Genomic DNA, 23053 nt, shown 5'->3' with positions numbered 1-23053 from the left:
GCTGCCAAAAAACAATCATGGAGTGAGCTGTTCTTCATGTCCCAAGTCGTCACAAGTGTAAAATAGGTAATCCGTAATGATGAGACAAAGTCCATGGGTGTAAAAGAAGGAAGATGTATTGATTTCTTCTTCACAGGAAAATCCGCCCAGCCATGCCATTAAGCTCTGCCTCCATTTTTACTTCAAAGCCAAACATTCTCAGAGCTTCTTACATTCTGGAATGTGCTGGTGCTGATGCACATTACCACAGCCACTCTAACCCAGCTGCGTTAGAGACAGCATAGGGCTCCAGTGCACTCGGGAGTGGCGAGAGAGGCCGCTCTCTCCAATCTTGGTCCTTCTTCCATACTGCATGTAAGCAGCACCAGGATTGCTTACTGCAGTTTCCTGGTACCGCACTGGAGGCTGCCTGCCTGGACCCGAGAGAGGAGGAGGTCACGCCAGGATTGAAGGTAAGTCCAATAATTTTTTAAATTAATTTCTAACTTTCTTTTTTTGCCCTCCTGCCTCACCATGCTCCTTACATGTTAGATGCCACTGCCTTTAGTCACAACTTCCCAGTAATTAAAGGGTGTGCAGAAGTTACCACTGAGAAAACAAGCAAGCCTTGAAGAGAAGCTTCTCCACGGAATTATTCTACACAAATCGGTGGCTTCTCTTGAAAGATCTGTCTCACCACCACCCACACCTAAGGGGCTTTGCTGTTATTCATAACCTAGAAGTTTTAAATATGCAACCCACGTTGAAGCTAACTATTCCGCTTGCTGGTGATCCAGTGCAAGGTAAATACCTAATCAGGGATCAATACTAAATGCATACAATTACAATAGCCAATACATATTCACCCAGAATCCCTGATGCGCTGGGGTCAATTTATTCATGTTTTATACTTTCTTCTCTGTAAACCATGTATAATGCCACTAGTAATGCTTACTAAGTTAATTCATCAACTTTCCTTCTATGTGGTCGATGGACCAAATAGTTGAATAGTTAATGATATTGACTGTACCATCTAACTTCACCCTTTAGTTAGCTAAATATCCACAGACACTTAAGAAAGTTTATTAAGTTTTATCTCAATTAGTAACGAGATGCTCATGGCATACAGTCAGATACAAATAATGAACTCACAAAGAGAGAGAGAGAGAGAGATCATCAATATTTCAAAATGATTACAAAAAATCATCATACAATCAATGACATTATGCTTGATGGATTGGATAGATTAAGAGTCAAAAGTTTCAGCAAAAATATAGGCGAAACATAATACATCTGACGGAGAGGATAGATGAAGAGACAATAGTTTCATCTAAAATAATAAGTTCAATTTATCTATAAGGGAGTGAATAGGTGAAGAGACAAAAGTTTCAGAAACAAAATACATTTGCACATAAATTTGCGTGTATGAGTCAAAGACAAGATACAAACCTTTTGAAACAAAGAGCACAGGTGCACCACTCAACAACACGTAGTTCAAAAGGAACAGTTATAAAGTTCAAATCCAATAGATAAAAAGAGAAAGGTTCCTCAGTGGGATTTTTTTCTTCCATTTTCTTGTTGTGTAGAAAAAGCACAGTGCAGCCGACGCGTTTCGTCCTAGTATAGGACTTCTTCAGGGCACTGATTGGAATATTCAAGAAGCCTCCATGGATAAAGACGGGTGCAAGACGACAATCGCTCAAAAAGTTACGTCCCATCCGACGTAAGATATGTGTGAGTAACGATTTCAAGGCCGTCCAAGCATAGGCCACATCTACTCAAAGGAGGTTGGATACTCGAAAGTAAGGTCCAGATGGGCCACCGTCTATGTACTGATTGTAATCAAAATTCAATCTTCAGAAGGATCATAGACAAGTGTGGGCATCGGAGCAGTCATCAATTTAATGCAGCGATCATGTGTAAGGTGAGTATCTGAAAGAAACAGGTTAGTATTAGATTCCTTACCTTAGAATATCCCCAGGCGTCAGACTGGATCCGGAAATTTTTGCGTAGCAGTACCCTTGCGCATCGGTAGGCATCGTCTGCGGCTCCGCATCCGTCGTCGGCGTCGTGGTTGCCGTGATGACATCGTGGACGCCGTGATGACGTCGTCGGAGTACTTAGACGCCGCCTCCGCGCGCTGACATCAGTTCTTCTTTTTTCCGCGCCAGCAGCGCAGATCCGGAAAAAGTGGTACCTTAGTCATATTTTGACTAAACTTTTATGATCCCTTTTGATCATTTTTCGAGTCTTCGACTCCGAACAGTGCCGGTAGGGATGCCAGGTTTTAAACCCTGTGAGAACTGCGACTGACTGATATCGGTCACCGACCCTCACCGCTGGTGCCTCCACTGTCTCGGCGTCGACCACGACGACAAGACCTGTTCCGACTGCCGGGCCCTTACTTCGAAAGCTAGGCGACAGTCGGCCCCGCGCCGTGAGAGGTCCCAGTCCGGATGGAGGCTGAGGGACCGGTCGCGGGTTCGGAGGCATCATAGCTCCGGGAGTCGCCATCACTCCTCAGGCTCGAAGTCGTCAGGTAAGCACAAGAAGTCGAAGAGACGTCATCGCTCTTCCGACTCCCCCCGACACTCGCACGATGCTGTGACACCGCCCACACGGCTCCGTCGGAGTCGCGGGCGTCGAAACCTGCCCCATACCCTCCGGTCCCTGGGCAGCATGCGACGCCGGAGGAGATAGAGCGCTTTCTCATGGCCATGAGGTCCCTCTCTCCTCCGACGGGCTCCGCGGCAACTCCGGGCCCAGCGGACCCATCTGGGGGCCCTAGCGGGTCGGGAGCTTCGGCCCCAACGCCGCCGGCGTCTTCGGGCCCGGTGCCGCAGGGCCCCGCTGGATCCACTTCTGGATCCGGGTCGTCGCCGGTCGACCTGACGACCTCACCGGCGCCGGTCCCTCAGGTGTCACCTCCGGCGCCGTCTTCGGGTGGCGCCGTCCCCGATGCCCCCTCGATCCGGTTCCGGCGCTGGAGCGGCGCTGCTCTCGACGTCGATTGGTGAGTTTTACTTCAATGAACCGGCCCCATCATTTGACAACCCTGATTATCAGAAGATGGGTGATGAGGAGGAGTGTTGGGAGGGGTCTGAGGACCCTCAGACACGGGAGTGTCAGTCCCAGGAGGACTGGACAGGTGGACTTGGGGATGCCAGTGGTCTGGACACCTCACCAGACACTGGCTTTGTCTCATCTCCTACCGTGGCTTCGGAGGAGGGGCCAACCTTCAGTGTGGTGTTGACGCGGGCAGCCAAGGCCTTGGGCCTTGAGCTCCCCGTCGCGGCCGTGAGGACTAACCTCCTCACTGAGGTCCTTAAACCGCAGTCAAGCTCGGCTGAGCCTCTGCTGCCATTTAATGAGGCCTTGACTGACGTTCTTTTGGGCAGTTGGTCCAGGCCCGCTACAGGTCCGCCTGTAGATAGGAATGTGGCCAGACGCCACCGCCCGGCCCCGGGCGACCCTTGTTTCCTGCCACCCACTCCACCCCCGAGAGCCTGGTCATCCAGGCTTCAAATTCCAAGACCGCATTCCCATCGGCTCCGCCTGACCGGGAATCCAAGAGGTATGAGCAATACGGCAAGAAGGTATTCTCCTCCCTGAGTCTGGGACTGCGGTCTTCCAACACCGCATGCCTCTGGGCCGCTACACCCACTCCCTGTGGGACACGGTCGTGGACGTGCTGCCAGAATTCCCAATGGAGGTGCGGGTTAAACTCGGCCAAGCCCTTGTGGAAGGCCGGGATGGGGCACGGTATTCCATCCAGTGTGGGCTGGATACCACCGACTCACTGGGCAGGGTGATGGCAACGATGGTGGCGATATGTCGCCATGCCTGGTTGAGGTCCGCCAACTTCTCGGCCGATGTCCAGAATACCCTCATGAACATGCCGTTTGATGGCCGTCGCCTTTTTGGCTAAAAGGCAGACCATGCGCTTGAGCGCTTTAAGGACTCCAGGGCTACAGCCAGGTCCTTGGGCCTCTCGGCCCCGCGCCAGCAAACGGGTGCCTTTCGCTCCTTTCGTGGCCAAGGAAGGGGCGCCCCCACACGTGCTGCCAGCCACGCACCGCAGACTAACATCCAGCGCGGTGGTGGCCGTGGAAACCGCTGCGGCGGCGGTCGGGGACAACGGCGAGGCCAGTCCACACCTTCCCCCGCAGCATCCACCTCAAAACCCTCCTAGTCCGTGCGTTCAGGCCCATGTGACACCAGTAGGGGGCAGGGTTCGCCATCACCACCACCACTGGCGCACTGTCACTCCGGATAGGTGGGTGCCGCAAATCGTCTGAAGGGGCTACTCCGGCCCCTTCGAGGCGTCCCCTCCAGCCATGCCACCGCAGTACCACCGCGTGTCGGGGGATCACTTGACACTTCTACAAGAGGAAGTTATGGCCCTCTTGGTCAAGGGGGCCATCGAGCGGGTTACTGGGCCAGAAGTAGGGTGTGGTTGTTACTCCCACTACTTTCTGGTACCCAAGAAGGGCAAAGGGGGCCGCCGCCCTATCTTGGACCTACGGAACGTCAACGGCTTCCTCTGGAAGGGGAAGTTCAAGATGCTGACATTGGCTCAGGTCTTAGCTGCCCTAGACCCTGGAGACTGAATGGTAGCGTTGGACTTGCAGGACGCTTATTTTCACATCCCCGTCCTGCCGGCCCACCGGCGTTACCTGCGGTTCACGGTAGGCCACAAGCACTTTCAGTTTACCGTGCTCCCCTTCGGCCTTACCAGCGCCCCACGGGTGTTCACAAAGGTGATGGCGGTGGTCGCAGCTCATCTGCGCAGGTTAGGGGTTTCAGTCTTCCCTACCTCAACGACTGGTTGTTGAAGGCGGGCTCACCCCAGACAGTCGTCAGCCACCTCCAGACGACGGCAGACCTCGTGCACCAGCTGGGGTTTTCCATCAATGTGCTGAAGTCACACCTGCGCCCCTCCCAGAAGCTCCTCTTTATCGGAACGGTTCTCGACTCGGCGCAGTTTCGGGTTTATCCTCCCGAACAGCGGGTTCGGGATATTCAGGCTTTGATTCCACTCTTTCAGCCTTTATCCAGGGTCTCGGTCAGGTTGACGCTGCGGCTTCTGGGGCTGATGGCTTCCTGCATCCTTCTGGTGCATCACGCCAGGTGGCGGATGCGGGCTCTGCAGTGGGACCTGAAGTTTCAGTAGGCCCAGCATCAGGGCAACCTGTCCAACCATGTCCTGATCTCGGAGGGCACTGCGAGACAGCTGCAGTGGTGGCTCACGGACCGCGATTGGGTCAGCGGCAGATCCCTCTCCCTTCTCCAACCGGAGCACGTAGTTGTGACGGACGCGTCCCTCCAGGGCTGGGGAGGCCACATGGGAGAGGCGGAGATCAGAGGCCTCTGGTCTCCGGCGGAGTCCCGGCTCCACATCAACCTTTTGGAGCTGCGGGCGATTCGTCTAGCACTGAAGGCATTCCTCCCCTCTGTCCGGGGGAGTGTAGTGTAGGTGTTCACCGACAACACCACCGCCATGTGGTACTGCAACAAACAGGGCTAGGTGGGGTCGTGGACCCTATGTCAAGAGGCTCGTCGCCTTTGGCAGTGGCTGGAACATCAGGGCGTGACCCTGGTGGTTCAACACCTGGCAGGTTCTCTGAACGCCAGGGCGGACGAACTCAGCCGCCGATGCATGATGGATTACGAATGGCGTCTGAACTCGGACGAGGCGCAGGGTCTCTCTCTGCAGTGGGGAGAGCCTTGGTTAGATCTATTCGCCACAGAAGGGAACGCGCAATGTCATCAGTTCTGCGCATTGGAATTTCCAAGGCGGCACTCGCTCGGAGACGCCTTTCGTCGCGAGTGGAGTTGCGGTCTGTTGTACGCCTTTCCGCCTATACCACTTCTGCCCAGAGTGCTGAAGAAGATCAAGCGCGACCGGGCCCAAGTTATCCTTGTGGCTCCGGACTGGGCACAAAGGTACTGGTATCCCGAGCTACTCAGTATGTCAGTCGATCCCCCGGTTCGTCTGCCTCTTCGGGAGGACCTTCTGTCGCAGCAGCAGGGGACGGTCCTCCACCCGAACCTGTCCAGTCTCCACCTCCATGCTTGGAGATTGAGCGGCGACAGTTGAGGCCATTTGACTTGCCTCCTGAAGTTTGTACTGTGATTCTGGCAGCCAGGCGTCCCTCCACAAAGTCGGTATATGCCTGCAGGTGGAACAGATTTGTGGCATGGTGCACAGCAAAGGCTGTGGATCCTCTCTCTGCCCCTCTTTCTGAGGTTCTCCTCTTCCTTCTTTCTCTTGCCCAGCAGGGCTCTGCTCTGGGCACTATCAAGGGCTACCTTTCTGCCCTTTCAGCCTTTCTAAGGCTGCCTGATCAACCTTCTTTGTTCAAATCCCCTACTGTATCTCGTTTTCTGAAGGGCATCACACACATGTTCCCTCCTAGTCCGTTTGTGATGCCTCCGTGGGACTTGAACCTTGTCCTTACCTTTCTGATGTGCGCTCCCTTTGAGCCACTTCACAACTGTCCTCTCCGCCTTCTTACTCTGAAACTGCTTTCCTGGTTGCCATCACCTCTGCCAGGAGAGTGAGTGAGCTCCAGGCTCTTTCATCCAAACCCCCTTTCCTTTGTGTCCATCCAGACAAGGTTGTGTTGCGGACTAGACCCTCTTTCCTGTCCAAGGTTGTCACGGCCTTCCATATCAGGCAGTCTATCACCTTGCCCACCTTCTTTCCGCCACCGCATCCCTCAAAAGAGGAAGAGCGGCTCCACCGTCTGGACCCAAAACGTGCAATTTCGTTCTATCTAGATCGCACACGCCAGTTCCGGGTGGATGACCAACTCTTTGTTGGTTACGTGGGCGCTAAGAAGGGACGGGCGGTGCACAAGAGGACCATCTCTCGGTGGGTGGTCTTGTGTATCAAGGCTTGTTACTCCTTGGCGAGAAAAGAGCCTCCTGTTGGGCTGAGGGCCCATTCCACTCGGGCCACGGCGGCAACTACTGCCCTGGGTCGGGGAGTCCCCTTGCAGGACATCTGTCAGGCAGCTACGTGGGCCTCGCTGCACACGTTCGCAAGACACTACTGCCTGGACAGCCAAGTCCGGTGGGATGGCTTCTTTGGCCGTTCCGTCCTCCAGGACTTTCTGGTGTGATTATTGGTTCGCAGACCCACCACCGGGGTTGGTATTGCTGGGGTATCTATTCTAAGGTAAGGAATCTAATACTAACCTGTTTCTTTCAGATGAACAAGTTACTTACCTTCGGTAACGATATATCTGTAAGAAACAGTAGTTAGTATTAGATTCCTTACCGCCCCACCCATCCTCCCCGTTCTGCGAACCGATATCTAGGGTTAAGGTCTTCCCCTTTCAGGGCCCTAGTTTTAATGGCACCAGTGTTGGTTTTTAACATGGCTCTGCGTTTCTGGCGCAGAAAAGATGTGCCTAAGAACTGACGTCAGCGCGCGGAGGCGGCGTCTAAGTACTCCGACGACGTCATCACGGCGCCCACAACGCTGACGACGGACGCGGAGCCGCAGACGACGCCTATCGACGCGCAAGGGTACTGCTACGCAAAAATTTCCGGATCCAGTCTGACGCCTGGGGATATTCTAAGGTAAGGAATCTAATACTAACTACTGTTTCTTACAGATATATCGTTACCGAAGGTAAGTAACTTGTTCGATAATGCTGAATCTATAATCGTATTGGATGAAGGGTACTTTAAATCAGCAAGCGGCTTTACCACAAGCAGCCAGATAAGGCGGAAAGAACAGGATCGCAATATGATAAACGCGATCGATAAGGTCTCAGGGAACATCGCAGCAACAAGAAACCACCCCCTCGGCCTATGAGATGGTGGGGGTTCCCCGAAATAGAATCGGGGAACAAAAGTTTAGAAACACAGGAACAGCTAGGGATCTCTGCAAACCGACAGACAGCAACACATCTATCCTCTCTCTCTCCTGCCAGCCTAAGCATAAACCACAACCCATCAAAGGCACCCTAATTATACCCTAAAATTGACATGTCCATCCCACGTTTGTTGCAAACTTTCACAGAACTGGTGGGCTTGGGGGTGGCATTGTCACACAACTGTGACTTCACCTACGATTCAGCTCATTTATTATTCTACATTCTTTCCCAGGGTTTGGTTCTTACCTCGTTCTCACAATTTCTAGACATGTTACATTTAGACAGTCTTTTATTCATAAAATTAACATAATACGCAAAACGTGTCTCCCGTCCCACGACTTGATCATAAATGTGCAGTCGGTCCTCATATTGTCCTTCAACTCGTTCAATTCGTTCTGCGATGAACGTCGCGTCTGTCTTGCCTCTCTGACAGAGCGGATTCACTCCTCAGCTCTCCCTCCCACTTTAGCCAACTTAATGAAGATGGCACCTTTTCCAGCACAGTAAAGCAAATTGAAATATGAACATTTATTAATTATGTGATAATGAAACCTTCACTGTTTATCACCCATCTTGCACTATTCCCTGTTAGCATGTTTCCTAGCATAGCTTGAGGCAAAGCGGCATTATTTATTATTTCAGCAGGATGCAACATGCAACTACTGATGCACATGCGGCCTAGTCAGGCAACATCTCTCGTTTCTTTCAAATCACAATATTATTACTTTTTCATATATTATTTCGTGTTATTTCAGGCATGCGTAAACAATTTCCCCTGTGTTTATGTTGGGTGTACGTTAGTTTTCAATAACTACTTACTGTTAGTACGTATTATGGGGTATTAATTCGAGCAGGTTTCTTTTTGTGAAACCCTGCTCCGTCACTGGTGCCTGCAAGTCTAAAGTCTCTAACAATGGTTTACGTTTCCTGGCCCCACTCATTAGCTTCACTTGTCTGGAACAAAACTTAAATGGCGTGTGCAGTCCATGTATGTATTAATATTAGAACCCAATTGTGGAGCAACAATATGCTGTGTCGGGCAACAATGCAAACTTGTGTACATTAAGTGTGAATTTGTACTAAATTGTTTTTCAGGTTTAAAGGTTGCGATTTTCAAATTCACAGGCTTTGGGACCTTGCATGGAAGCAACAGCACCACAGACACCATGTGATAACCACAAAACTCTGAAACTAACATTTCCCTGTTCACCTTCAATACATGCCAGGCATTTTGAATTATACTATCTATCAAGTAGCAGCAGAATTCAGACTATGCTTGTAGCATCTGCACCCACTATCACCCCAACTGTCTTCTTAGTGGGTGATTGAGTGCTTGGTTGTCCATCAATGAGAGAGACCTGTGCATTTTTCAAATCGGTGGTGAAAAAATATGAGTATGTTGCTGGAGATGTGGGCCGCCGTGCCACCAATTTACTTACCGGGGGAGGGTAAACACCCATTATTCCGCAACTTTCTTTCCGCATACCATCACTCCGCATACTTTCATTACGAAAGTACCATGACTCCGCAATGCCATTATAACGCATGGCATTACATTCTATATGCTTTTACCACGCATACATTTACAAAGAAATTCGTTGTAAATGCATGAATGGTAAAAACATGTTTTTTTAATGTTTGGATAAGGTAAGTATGGGTATAGGGGTATATGTTTTGGGGTAATGAGATATATGTTTTGGGGTGTTTGGGTATTTTAAGGGTTCAGATATAGATTTGGGTTAATGGCTACATGGGTAGTTTTAGGGTTTAGGGATAGGTATGGGTTTGGGGTACAGGGGTATTTTTAGGGTTCAGGGCTAGGTTTAGGTTTTGGGGTACAGGGGTATTTTTAGGGTTCAGGGGTAGGTTTGGGTTTTGGGGGTACAGGGGTATTTTAAGGGTTTAGGGATAGGTTTGGGGTACAGGGTATATTTATAGGGTTAAGATGGGTTAGTGTTTAAGGGTGTTGGGGTATTTTAAGGAGTAAGGGTGGGTTATGATTATGGGGTGCAGGGGTATTTAAAGGGAGCAGGGTGGACACCCGGAGCTGGAATGTACAGAACCTGGGAAGAAAAAACAATGAAATATTGGGCACAACGCTCGCTTTTTTTTCCCAAAATCCCGCGCCCCGCACACGCCCACGCCCCCAGCACACGCCCACAGCACACGATATGAGACATGGCATGAAGGGCGGAACGTACCACACGCCCCCAGCGTTTGTCACGCCCACAGCACAACGCAGACACGCCCACAAGGGACTACTTTGCTGGCACGGTTCTTTTACCTTTTAAATGTATATGGTTATGCCATAACGCGTTTCACCCTGATCCCAGGGCTTGATCACATGACAGGTTTGGAACATTTTTTAACCTTTTATAGTCACCCTTGCTGCTACGTCTACACCATATCGAAATTGAGGCAAGGACATGGAAGAAATGTGCACATTCATTGACCATAACGCCGTCTGTTCTCTTCCAGCTTAAACCTTAATGGTACTCAGGTTGTTTTATCATGGTGTGAAAATTTGAATATAAAATTAACATCAAATGTATAGGTTTGCATGATATTATAAATAAATAATCATAAATATAAAAATAAATATATAAATACATAAATATTTATCATCCATACTAATATTATAAAGAGAGAGCCCAAACCTTTGAGGCGGGTAATCTCAGTAACCACAGCACCAATCAAAACACCCAATACAGCATTGGAAAGGGCAGTTGCAGCAGAAGGACATAGGCTATGCAGACGGCCACCATCTACATTTAAAAGGTAAAAGAACCAACCCCCTTCCCGTTGTGAATGTGGGCACTTACGTTTATTATTAATTTGTCATGTATACAATGAAATGAATGATGAACTTTATCCCATGAACAGGGAATGATGCAAATCTGAATAAAACTCTTTTGTATTGACTAGCTTTGCTGCCAGAATCAATCGTGTATTAAGGCATCAATTTGCAGCACCTTGTCCTTTGTCTTGGACCCCTTTTCTCTCATACTGATATCTACCCAGGTCCTATTGACAGTAGTGGGTTTAACCCTGTTTTCCATAATCTGCATCTAGGCCTCAAGCGGGGGAACACGCAAATGAGGTGTCTGCGGGGACAATTACTGCAGCCTCTCCTACTCGCTGTCACTCAACTCTCTCATTAAACGGATTTACCCGCGGCTGATAACTCTCTCATTCAACTACATTGCACGCTCCTGCTAACATCAACCAGGGCTGTAGCCGGGCTCAGGCGGCGGATCACTACACCAATTACACGCGCCTGCTAACATCAACCAGGGCTGCAGCTGGGCCTTCTCCGTCCCTATTCTAATGAAACAAAAATTTTGGTCTACCACGAGATTTTAAAATAAATTGCCCTTGCCAAATACACACATTACACACATTCTATTTCATACCCGGACAACGTCGGGACGGGCTGCTAGTGTTCAATAAAAACATTTTGGTTTTTTCCAAACCCCAATAACATATTATACTGACCACAATGTTGTACCCTATTGCTGATAAAGCTAGTAAAATTATATACATTGCTTCTACCTGTTTCCAAAGAGTATAATAGGTTAATAGCTAGGCTGCCTCCTCGGTTGTGCAATTAGATCCCTTCCTAAATCTATGTAAATGATATTGCCCCAGTGGGCTTAGTCTCCATCTCCTCAAATACGTGTCACGTAAAGTGCATTTGTGCAAATGTGCAAACTTAGCAATTTTAATACCCGATTCTACAGCCGTAAAACCCTGTGAGATAAATTTACTCTAAAAAACCATTGTTATAACAAGCATTTGCAATGCAATAGGTCTCGCATTAGGAAAGTTTGACCGATTGGTATTGTAAATGACACATTTATTATTACGTGTTGGTTTTGAAAATAGCGAAATTAATAGCTTTGTCATTTACAATGCCTATAGTTATAACTTTCGCAAATGTGACACCTATAGCATTTGTAATGCAATATGTGTTGTATTTATGTGACTTAGATGTATTAATATTACAAAAATAACAATGTTTTTTTAAATAATTAATACTTAAATATTATTGTTATTGTTATTTATAATGGGCTTTCCAATTTTGCCCTCACACTCAGGGTGAAAAAAAATGAACTCTGCAGCAGTTCCACCCTCCACTGCCTTTGATGTAACTACAAAGAGACTTGTTCTAGTACCTTCACAGTCTCATCATTTTATAATTGAAGCATTTCCAATATTCTATACAAAGAAGCCACATTTGTTGCCTATTTATCTTATGCAACTAATACCCATTGACAAAGCCATTAGTCCAGGCTTATTGTAGGTGTAATGATACCTGTATTATATGTCTGGATGCAATGACAGAGCAGCAAAATACCAGTAGAGTGGTAAACTATGCTAAGAATAGATTTTTAGCTTAGGTGTTTCTAATCTACGACCTGCATTTTATCGAACACGCCTCTTTGATACCCGCCCCCCAGTTTTTTCATCCCACTTAAAGCTCTGTCAATAGGGAAATGTCACATAAGCAAACTGAGAACTTGACAACTATGTTCATTTATAGACCATGTTTTCCTGTTATTTAGGTCAGTTATATGAACCGCAATGCCTTTGCACTGTTACTCCCAGAATGCACTGGATTGTAACACGACATCCTTGGTGACCATCCGCTCCATGTCTCCCCTTAGAAATAAATACCCTCCATCCATTGGTCCAAAAAACCCGTAGTTTGTAGTTCAGTGAAAAAATATTTATTGACATAAAATAAACTTTAAAACTAACCCTGTAATATAGTTAAAAAATGGGAGCGGCCCATTCATTTGAATTTTATGTCTGAAATATGCACGGTCCATGCGTGGTCACCACTTTTCAAAAGTGAAAACCTAATAATTGCTAACTTTATCTCGAAAATGGGCTTTGCAAATGAGACCTGCCTGGCCGGTCAGGGCAGCTCGTGGTATTTTGGAAGGGGTGACGAGCAGGGGGTTGGGGTGATGAGGTGAACGAGGGAAGGAAGACGTGTTGAGAGGGGGAGGGAAGGAAGAACAAAGGATAAAAGAGCGCATGTGATCAGAGGAGGAAGATCAGGGTGAGCAGGAAGAAAGCGTAGATGAGAATTTGAGGCGGGGGCAGAAGGAACAACACCATGGAAGAAGGACGGGATTTAGAGCCATAAAAGTAGTCATCATTGCCAGATTCCGTGGGGATATAGCAAACGTGGAAGGAAGGAAGGTTATCATTATAGTGGGATGAGCATATTGTTTGCTCAAGTAAAAGAAACAAAGTTAACCTGGGTTCAGCTTCAGCACGAAACCTCTGCTAGTTGTGGGATATCGACTCTGCGAGTTAGTGAGAGCGCCTCTCATTACACACTATAACCTATTTGATTGGGTGCTAACGCGTCCTTATTCCAGCCAGATGCCACTACAAACACGCTTCTTCCCCTCAAATTATCAAAACACACATTTACAAAAATAATTCATCACACTGTTATGACTTAAGCAAAACCCCTGAAAGCGTTTCTGAATTCCAAGTGTATATGATGTATTGTCGATGTTTTGCAGCTTACCCAGCAGGGTAGCTGCATTGCTGAAGCCCAAGAGGCTACCTTTCTCACAATACTGCCAGGGAAGGATGAGCCATTTCAGTAACCTACATTTATCAGCAGCATTTGACACCTGGGCAGCGATGGCATTTCGTCAGACTAGTTCCACAAGGTGACCACGGTGTCGCATTCCTCTCTTCATCGGCTCGGTTCTCATTTAAAATATGCCAACTAAAAAGTCACTCTTGGCAATTTCCCCTCAGACACATCCATGAACCATGGCACCAGAGATCCTTCATGCTCGTGCCCATTCCACAGCCTGCCCTCAGCTGCAGGTGTACATTTTCATACCCTTTGCAGGCAAACAAAATTCTGCTATAAAGCTAACACGTAGATCAGCAAGCAGAATCATTTCCTCTTCTACTTATTTGGATGAATACAGATAAAACTTATGTTTGCACATCTCAAAGAAATAACTTCATATTGCTGTACACCGAGTAGCTTTAAACTAATAAACACAGTCGTCCACCTCTTAAAGTCAATGATAATCAGGTCACTCAACTAAACAAATCGCTCTCACTGAAAAAACAAGATAAATCCAGTGATTTTCATGAGGCTTTCACATTTTAAGATTCGTCCAAATAGTAAAAGGTTGCCTGCCCGACTGGTTGTCTTTGCATTGTACAACACTCAAATGGTGACATGGTTGGCTATGCTAGTGCTTTTTATGATAATCCCTCGGTCAGAAGCAACATATTTCATAAAACACGGTTACATAACTGCGATCTAGGAGGATGAGAATAGAAAATAGCTCTTATACTGATAAAATAAATAACTGTTTTTACGGGTAGTTAACAAAGGGCTCTATGTCTAGTGGGTGATAGGCAGATGAGAAGAAGAGGAAGTACCACTGAAAAGCAGCATGGAGATTGAAGAACGGAAACTAAAATAAGTGCCAGCAGTAGAGTGAGACTAGTGCAGGCTCAAAAAAAGAAGGGTGGAGCGTACAGCGAGAGGAGTAGAAGCAGAGTCCCAAAAAAAAAGCAATCGGGGGCATGGAGCAAAAAGAGAAAAGAACCCGAGCTAGCACCATCATAGAAATGGTGCATGGAGGAAAAATAACTGTAGGGTTGAGAACTAAGTGACACCCGTAGAACACCAATCAGAGAGAAAATGGCGAGGAGAAGTGGGCTTATGCCATGAAAAATTCTGGAAAGAAAGTCCTTCTTGGTATGTTGACATGCTCGCTGGCAAAAGATGCCTTGGACACATGGAACTGCCAGTGAGCAATGCACTCTGTTCAGACGAGCTTTGAAGACACAGCTCTAAATCAAAGACCATGAAGAAAGGAAAAACTACTTTAAATATCAATTCCACACAATGGCACGGATTTGAGATCACTGATAAATACATTTCACAACGCACTGCTCAAGGGGCACGAACATGACATAGAGATAACAGAAGTGTACTTTGAAACAAAGAAGGCACTCGAAGCACACCAATACAGAAAAAGAGACTAACACCCCAGCAAGTTTATTTTTTACAGAGGTAACAGAAACAAGACACAATGCCAAAACAGTAGAAACATGTTTTATATCATGTTTTTGCTCTGCAGAAAGAAATAGCCGATCCACATAGCTATCTCTCTCCTAATGAGCAAATAGACCAAGACTTGGTTATTCTCACAAACAAGGATCGCTTTCCCAGTGCCTGCTAAACTTTTCAAATGCCAGCCTATGCTCGCACTTCCAAACCCTCAAAGCCACACAGCTTTCCTTCTCTTAGTGACATAAATTGCATGTTTTGGTAATATAATTTAAATCTATATCTGAAAAAGGGTCCAGTGAAATCATGAAAGCTTGTACATCTCTGGGGAAATGACATACCTTTGCAAACAAGCTCTTGGCATTGCTGTGATTAGGGGGGGGAGGAGAAATGTGGCTCGGGAGTAAATGGTAGCGAACGCGTGAATGAGAAGAGCGGCCGTGGGAGGTGGGAGGGGAAGTCGGAGAGTGCGAAGTGCAGGCGGGGGCGGGGAGCGGAGCCTTTGAAGTGTGTGTGGCTTTCATGTGGTGATGCGAGGCAGGCGGATAGAAGCGTGTGCAAGGGACACATGCACTTCTGGAAATCCGCATTTTTTGAGAGCTTAGTTTAGCTCTTAGTTTAGCCGCAACAGTCTCGTCCTATCCATTCCTTGCGAAATGTAATAGTCGAGACCTAAAAATAGCTATAAAATGGATAGTGCAATCAGGTGTTGTATATGTGTTAAAAAAGTGCAGATATAAATGTTTCTAAAAATTGGTATTTACAAAAATTCACTTTGGAATGGAGGCCACAATTATCCCCTAATGGGTAACTGCAGCATAAGTGTATAAATACATATACTACACTGCAGTCTGCAAAACAATGCTAATAGAAAATGCACCTCCAAATCATCACGCAAGGCACTTCCATGGATACATAGGGAACACTGATTCTACAGGAGGGTATAGAAATCCTCACTGGATTTCATCCCTTTCGGGGTCTTACTATCCAAATTGAGGATGTAGCACGTTTCCATTCTCCTCAACTTGGCTTCTCTATTGCCACCCCTTCTCTCAACCGATATTGCATCAACCACCCAATAGCTGAAATCCTCCAGCTTGCTTCCATGGCGTTCTTGAAAGTGTCGAGCCACCGGATATGTCATGTCACAATTGGTGATTGCCCTCATGTGCTGGAGTATTCGCTTGTGGACCTGCAGCTTGGTGCTGCCCACGTAACGCAGGCCACAGGAACACTCCAGCACATAGATGGCAAACTCCATTTTGCAGGTGAGATGTTGTGACATGCATATGGGTTTTGGTGAGAAGGGGCTGCTGTAAGACAAATGATTAACCCCATCTCGGCAAGCCTTACATATGGTACAGCGATAGAACCCTTTTCTAGCTGAGAGCCAGGAGCCAGATGATATTACTTCCGGGCTACTTCTGACCAACACGTTGCTCATAGACTGAGCTTTCCTAAATGTAATAATGGGTTTGTTGGGGAGCTGATTGCCTATAACTGTATCCGCGACAACCAGTGGCCAATTCTTGTTAACTATCTGCCTCAATTCTTTATGCTGTTGAATAAAGGTCAAGATTAACTGTGTTCCCTGATTTGTTCCCTGCTGCATGATAGTTTCGTTGGTCCTCTTTTCCGCTAATGCCTTAGCCTGACTTATGGCATTTGTCCTAGCTATTGCTGTATCAAGAATCTTTTCTGTATAGCCCCTGGCTAGAAATCTCTTCCTGCACTCATCACAGGCTAATACAAACTCAGAGTCTGTGCTGCTGATTCTACGGATACGCAACATTTCCCCAAACGGAATACTGTTAATTAAATGCTGAGGATGGTGGCTGTGCGCGTGGAGAATGGCGTTCCCTGCTGTCTCCTTTCTGTGTAACCGGGTTTGTATTTGCTGGTCCCTGATAAATACTTCCACACCCAAGAACACCACTGCACTTTTGCTCATGTGTGATGTAAATTCCAGATTCACTGTATTCACGTTAATTTCCTCAATGAATCTGATAGCAGAACTTTCGTCACCTTTCCAGATCAGGAATAAATCATCAATAAAACGATACCAACATATTATGTGTTTGTGAAAGGTGTCCGCATGTTGAGCCATGAGTACCTGTTCCTCCCAGTACCCCATATGCAAACAGGCGTAACTGGGAGAAAAACAGGCCCCCATGGCTACACCCCTCACCTGATGATATATCTGGTTGTGAAACAGGAAGAAATTATTTTCCAAACCCATGGATATCATTGTCAGTAACATTTTGTTATGTGCCACCCTTCCTGTAGATCTATTGTTCAAAAAATACTCTGTGGCCCTGATTCCATCCTGGTGGTGCATACTGGTGTACAATGCGCTAACGTCTAGTGCAATCAATAAATAATCCTTATCCCATGTAACACTAGCCAATTTGCGCAAAAAGTCCCCTGTGTCCTGGACATAAAACTTCAAAGACTTAACAAGGTCCTTGTCACCTTAGGGGTGTACAAGGAGTGAGTGAGCCCAGACTGAAGGGATGTTTCAATGTGGTTTATTTGATACACAAGGTCTCTGAACTTAAGGACGTAGTCTTGTCCGAAGTGTCTTTCACAAGGTCGGGACGTCTCTCCCATGGACTGGTGCAAGCTTCGTCCGGGTCTTCTCTCGCTCACAACCCCAAAACAAAGAAAGACATGTGGCTGTTAGTTCACAGCCTAATGGTGTAAAACGTCAGGGAGGGGGAGTGAGGGCAACACGCGTGCAGAAAGGAACGAATACCAACACCAACTAGAGCCTGCCGAAAATAGGTGAACGTGACGTGCTCAAGAATCCCCGTGCCCGCTCCGACTTCCCTCCTCCCGCTGCTGCCCCTTTCCTACTCGCTTAAAGGGTAACAGGTTACGCAAGCGTTCACGTACCTGTGGTAGCCACGCGTCTTCCTGCGCGTGGCTGGGCGATAAGTGAAAACGTTGGCCTCCAGGCTTCTCCAGCGTCCCGGCTCCTCCTTCGTCCCCTTGGTCAGGAAGTCGAGCGTTGGCTTCGGCGTCGTCTTCCTGCTCCTTCGCGATGTCTCGACTCGTTCTCGTCTGCCGGTGACCTCCGTGGTTGGATTCTCTACGGGTCCTCGCTTCCTCCATGCTCCGCTCCATCCACAACTCGGCGTCTTCCTGGTTCGCTCTTTCACCTCCCCAGTCGCTCTCCGATTGGCCGGACGTCATCCACGTCATAGTGGGGAAGTCCTCCTCAGCGCAACCCCTGTCGTTCTTAAAGGGACCAGGCCTCTCCTGTAAGCGAGAGGCAGAGTCCGTTACGGGGCTGGATTGTACCCCGTGACAGTCCTGGAGGAAAAAATCCACATATTTAGAGACATTCTCCATTGTACTCCCTCTGGCCGATATAATGGGCCGTCCTGGTGGCTTGAGAATGTCTTTATGGACCTTAGGAATGAAATAGATCACCGGCAGAATAGGATAATCCACTTTTAGATATTTGAAGTCATCCTTTGTGATTAATCCTGCAGATTTCCAAGCTAACAATTTGCCTTGGCAGTCATTCCATGTATCCTTAACAGTAGACAATTAACTTTTTTTATGGCAATCTCTGTTGTTTAGATGCTTCATTGCTTCCTCCATGCCATAAGATCACGTTGCCCCCCTTATAAGACTGTCTTATAATGATGTTCTTATGTCCCTTCAATTTTTGGATCAGTTGGAAATATCTATTGTCATGCTCACTATAGTTCCTCTTTTTGTATGCTATGGCTGAATGTAATTTCTTGAGCTCGACAGTTACTTTGTCACTAAACATGTCTAGGTTGTCCTTTAACATAAGCGGACAAAAGGTTGATTTAGCTTTAAATGGGGTATGAATAATCACCTCTGCAGGGCACCCTGAAACTGCCTCCTGACTGTCTTGCCCATGCTCCATTCGTAGTTCCATTATGTCCTTTAGTAGGCCCTCATCTCCAGCCGTCAAAGATGGGCTTGCAGTAATATCAGATCCCTGTATCTCTCTGATGGTACGATTATGCCCCCCTTGTATTGTGTGATGCTTTCGTAACATGAGCTTGCGTACAAATTTGAACATGTCTATTCTGGTTTGTGCATAATTAAATCTGTTTTTTGGACTATAAGATAGACCCAAACTTAAAATTCTGCGTTCGTCCTCATTGAGTTTCATGTTTCGTTAAGTTCACCACTGAATTTGCATCAGGTTTCTGGCTGTTGGTATCTATCTGCGTCTCCATCCCCGGTTTGTTTTTTTGTTGTATACGTTGTTGTTTCCGCCTGCTTCGGCGCCTTGCCCGCCGCTTTTGGGTCCTTCTACTGGGGGTTTTGAAACTTGTACACGAGGCCTTAGTGTTTGTTTCCTGTCTTGCCTCATGTAATTCAGTTCCTGCCCCAGGGATGGCTTTGGAAACCCCAATCCACGTTGCTGCTCACCCTCTGATTCACTATCCACAATAAAACTCATATCCGTGGCTGAGCCCAAGGTGGAAGCGACCTCATTGCCCTAGGACTTGTTATTTATTTCCATTGCTTTTTTAGTATTGTTACTGGCTGCTTTGACTGCATCAAATCTTTTGGCAAACGTAAATACACGCCCCTGCTCATAATCAATTTTGTCCCTTTGGAATTTGAAGATTTTTCTTTTTTTGATGATATCCTCCTCCCTGTGCAGTCTCGCCATCATATCTTCTCTATATTTTTTCACTTCTGTCCCTTCTCCAAGTTTCTCAATCATGGATTCCAATTCATCTATTTGTTTTTGCAGCTTCTCTTGATCACTTATGGCATATTTTACCAAAATCTCTACCAATCTGCGGGAGGAGTCCAAGTTACAGTTAGCCCACTCCGTCAGCATGGCAGGGTCCGGATTCTTGTAACTAGGGGCCAACATGATCCTGAGGCCCCTAGAAATCCTGCCCACCTCCAGATAGCGAGTTAATGATTTATTCTCTCACCACTTCGCCTGCTCACGTATCATCAGCTTTTCCAGTTTTTTAAAATGTTCCCTTGCGCCCATAGCCTCCTGCGTGATGATTTTGGCTTGTGCGCCTTGTGCCTGCTTTCCACTCGGCGTATCATCAAACATATCTTTTGCCGCTTCCTCGCGGCTCCTAAGCCTGTCGGCGGCCATGGTGCTATACTTGCTTGTGTGCTTGTTGTTAAAGTTGCACTTAACCCGCGGCTGTAGATACCGGCACTCCCGTCCTGTTCCAGCCCGCCCAGGTCACTTCTTCACCAAGTATGCTGCAGCTCTCCTCCCTCGCTCGCAGTTGCCACGGATCCGAAGTCCTCTGACCCGATGTCCGCGTCCCGTCTGCTTCGCTCCGGTATTGGAGATCCTGCTGCTTGGGGGCTGCCGCGGCTTCTCGCAACACGATGCAATTCTCGCCGGGAAACCCGGAAGTAGGCTCCTTGCCGCTCGGCCCTGTTTGAAGGAGGGGTCTGCAGAAATCGGCAAAGCCTGCCGATAATTATGTTCTGAACTCCGTTCCCAAATCCGCTTTCCAGCAAGAAAGGATGCAGACCCAAAAGTTGTGCTAAAGCTGTTTTATTTCTCCCGCATATATATGCAAGCTAAGTAGATGTGGAGTTAAGTAAATCTATGCTTACCTATATGCACTTATCTTCTCAATCTTTTTGTCCTGGATATTTTTAACACAATATTATGGTTCCATGAAATCTTTGCTGTTCATATTTCGACATACAACTGTTGTACAATTGTGTAGCCCTTCACAGAGCCCACAAGCTCTAGAACCAGTCAAATTAACACTTATCTCTGTATTTTGTGATCTAGGTCATGGTGATATTTGTTATCTGGAAGCTAGAATTCCACAACCATCTCAGTAACCTTCAGTCCTACTGTCAGATCTGGCATGTGCCAAAAACTGCCCATCCTGATTATAGAGAAAACAAAATCAAGTTTGTGCATTATTGAATCAAAAATATACGCCATCAACTCTGCATTGAGGCCACTCAGAAGCAGCTAAAAGTAGACAGTGGTTTCAGGTCATTGCAACAAACTGCATCTCGTTACATCAATGAGAATCAACATAAACTAGCTGGTGAATAGAAGCTCGAGATGTGTGTTCAAGAGTAAGGAAAAAACATTAGTTTTTTTATGAAGGCCCTCACCCACCAACGTAGTTGGTGGCATCCTTCATCATCAGGCCCCAACCAGGGCACTGAGTTTGCCTAGGGTGTGCCGCGACGCCTGACTACAGCGGAGCGGGTTTTGTTAAGTGAGTGTGCAGTGATGGTGTTGAGAGTGTGTGTTAAAAACTGTCCTAAGGGTCCCAATATCCACTGGGACTATTTTAATGGTGGGCCCTAGGCAGTGATAAAAGCAAGGCGGCGGATGTGTGTGGAGGTAACTATGAACTCCCACATCCAATGTGGTCAACATGTTTCATCCAGGCCTCTTGTTTAATCTGATTTTCATCAGGACCTTATGTGAAAAGTGAATTTAGAAGGTGGTCTACAGAGTATGTGTGACCAGCTAAGTGACACACTAGCTAATGTGCGATATATGTAAGAGGAGAAGGGGCTGCATTGACTGTGCAGGAGCTGAAAGTCAGAGGTTGCAGTTGTAGGGCAAGCAGCTGAAGGAGAAAGACCAAGGTTTACCAGTCCTGAGAAGGCAGAAAAGAGGAAAGAGCCATCATAGGGTGAGTAAAAGACACAATGTGGTGATCAGGGAAGGACAGAGCTTTCCTTCACCACCTGTCAGCTTTGAGATATCAGAGTTCTTAAGAAGATGCAAGAAGGGGAGAGGGGGGGTGGAAGCACACTGCCTGCTTGCCTGCACCAGTCTTCCAAAGAAATTATGGTAAATGTAGTCCTCAACTGTATAGATATTCATAGTCTCTCAAATGTTTTCCAACCACAATTGGTACGTAGTGCTGGATACTCCTGTAAACATGTTAAATACATAATTAGCGCTCATTAGCATGAAGTAATCAAGTTTGGAGGTGCGTGAGAACCCACCTTCAATATTTCAGGTTTTCTACCACTCCAAGCACCCAAGTGCACAAGAATTTAAGCAACGGGAAGGGCCGCACATTGCCTGCCTGCACTAGGGTCATAATCCCCTCCCAAAGTTAATGATTTGAGGTATTTTTTTAAGAAGTCTAGCATTTTGCAGGAAGAAACCGCTTCACTAGTAGCGTGAGGTGTGATGCTGACACTATTGTTTGAAGTTGATCTGTGTAGAACTGCGCTGTTTAGATTTTGCTTTTTCATTAGCAGAAAGCAAGACCTTCTTAACATGGCTGCCGTTGAGAGCTCTGGGGAGGAAGCAGTGGCCAGAGGGAAGAAGGGCATCATGGGAAATGGAGTTTAGAAAGAAGGGCATTATGGGAAATCGAGTTTAGAAAGAAGGGCATCATGGGAGATGGAGCTTAGGTTTGCTTTTCTGTGATTTTTATAGTTTTAAAATAACATTTAGCTGTTTTGGGTGGCAAAAAAGATACAACTCCTTTTTTTTTTCTAACCCTGTCAGAGAACCTCCACTTCGTAGTGCTTGGTAACACGTTTTCCTTCTGCCCTTGCACTCTTATTCAGGAAAGATGCACTCGGGGGGCACCTGAAGCTGCCACCCTGCAGGTCGAGTTTTGCCCAGGTCTCTCATCTCTTGTCTTTTCCGCATCTCCTCACAGATTCAACGCGCCGCCGCTCCTCAACTATACGAATGATGCAGGAAAGAAAGTTCACCTCGTCACTGTAAACCCGAGCATTTTGAGTCAAAGGTACTGTCGAGACCCTCAAATGTATTTCTACACTCGTTAGCTTTTTGGCTATTTTGGCACTGTAGGCTATCTCAACAGTGTATTCGCTTTCAATACTATTTCAGTGTTGTAGCGATTGAAATAATAAACAGGAAAAAAATGTATAATGCTCCTCACATTCCACATATTTGTCAGTAGAGTTCTTCCCACTTCAGGGCCATACATACCAGTGGCAGAATAAGCCCTACATCAATTCATAACGTAGCATACTTGGAAGGGCACTTTTGTGCTAGATTCATCAATTTTTCGTGTTTTACTTCCCACCCCACCACCATCCACTATACTCTCCCTTTGATCTTTCATTAAAATAAATCCCCTCTATGTGGCCTTGGCCATTTTAGATGCTA

The 23053-nt window shown here is 46.9% G+C and overlaps 1 protein-coding gene and 1 long non-coding RNA gene across 6 annotated transcripts in view; one reads left to right on the top strand and one right to left on the bottom strand.

Annotated features, from left to right (window-relative positions):
• LOC144799025 (uncharacterized) overlaps positions 1–23053 on the bottom strand; it is a 708806-nt gene that overhangs the window by 384074 nt on the left and 301679 nt on the right. The window lies entirely within an intron of this gene.
• LOC144799023 (alpha-2,8-sialyltransferase 8F-like) overlaps positions 1–23053 on the top strand; it is a 358709-nt gene that overhangs the window by 334558 nt on the left and 1098 nt on the right. For all 4 annotated transcript variants that reach the window (XM_078670182.1, XM_078670181.1, XM_078670184.1 and 1 more), the window contains one exon: positions 22578–22667. In XM_078670182.1, coding sequence (XP_078526308.1) covers positions 22578–22667 — 90 coding nt within the window. The remainder of the gene's footprint in view (positions 1–22577; positions 22668–23053) is intronic.

The sequence above is a fragment of the Lissotriton helveticus genome, chromosome 12 (genome assembly GCF_964261635.1).
Source record: "Lissotriton helveticus chromosome 12, aLisHel1.1, whole genome shotgun sequence".
Taxonomy (NCBI): domain Eukaryota; kingdom Metazoa; phylum Chordata; class Amphibia; order Caudata; family Salamandridae; genus Lissotriton; species Lissotriton helveticus.
Note: the sequence above shows the minus strand (reverse complement) of the source record. Positions and strands in the feature narration are given on the sequence as shown.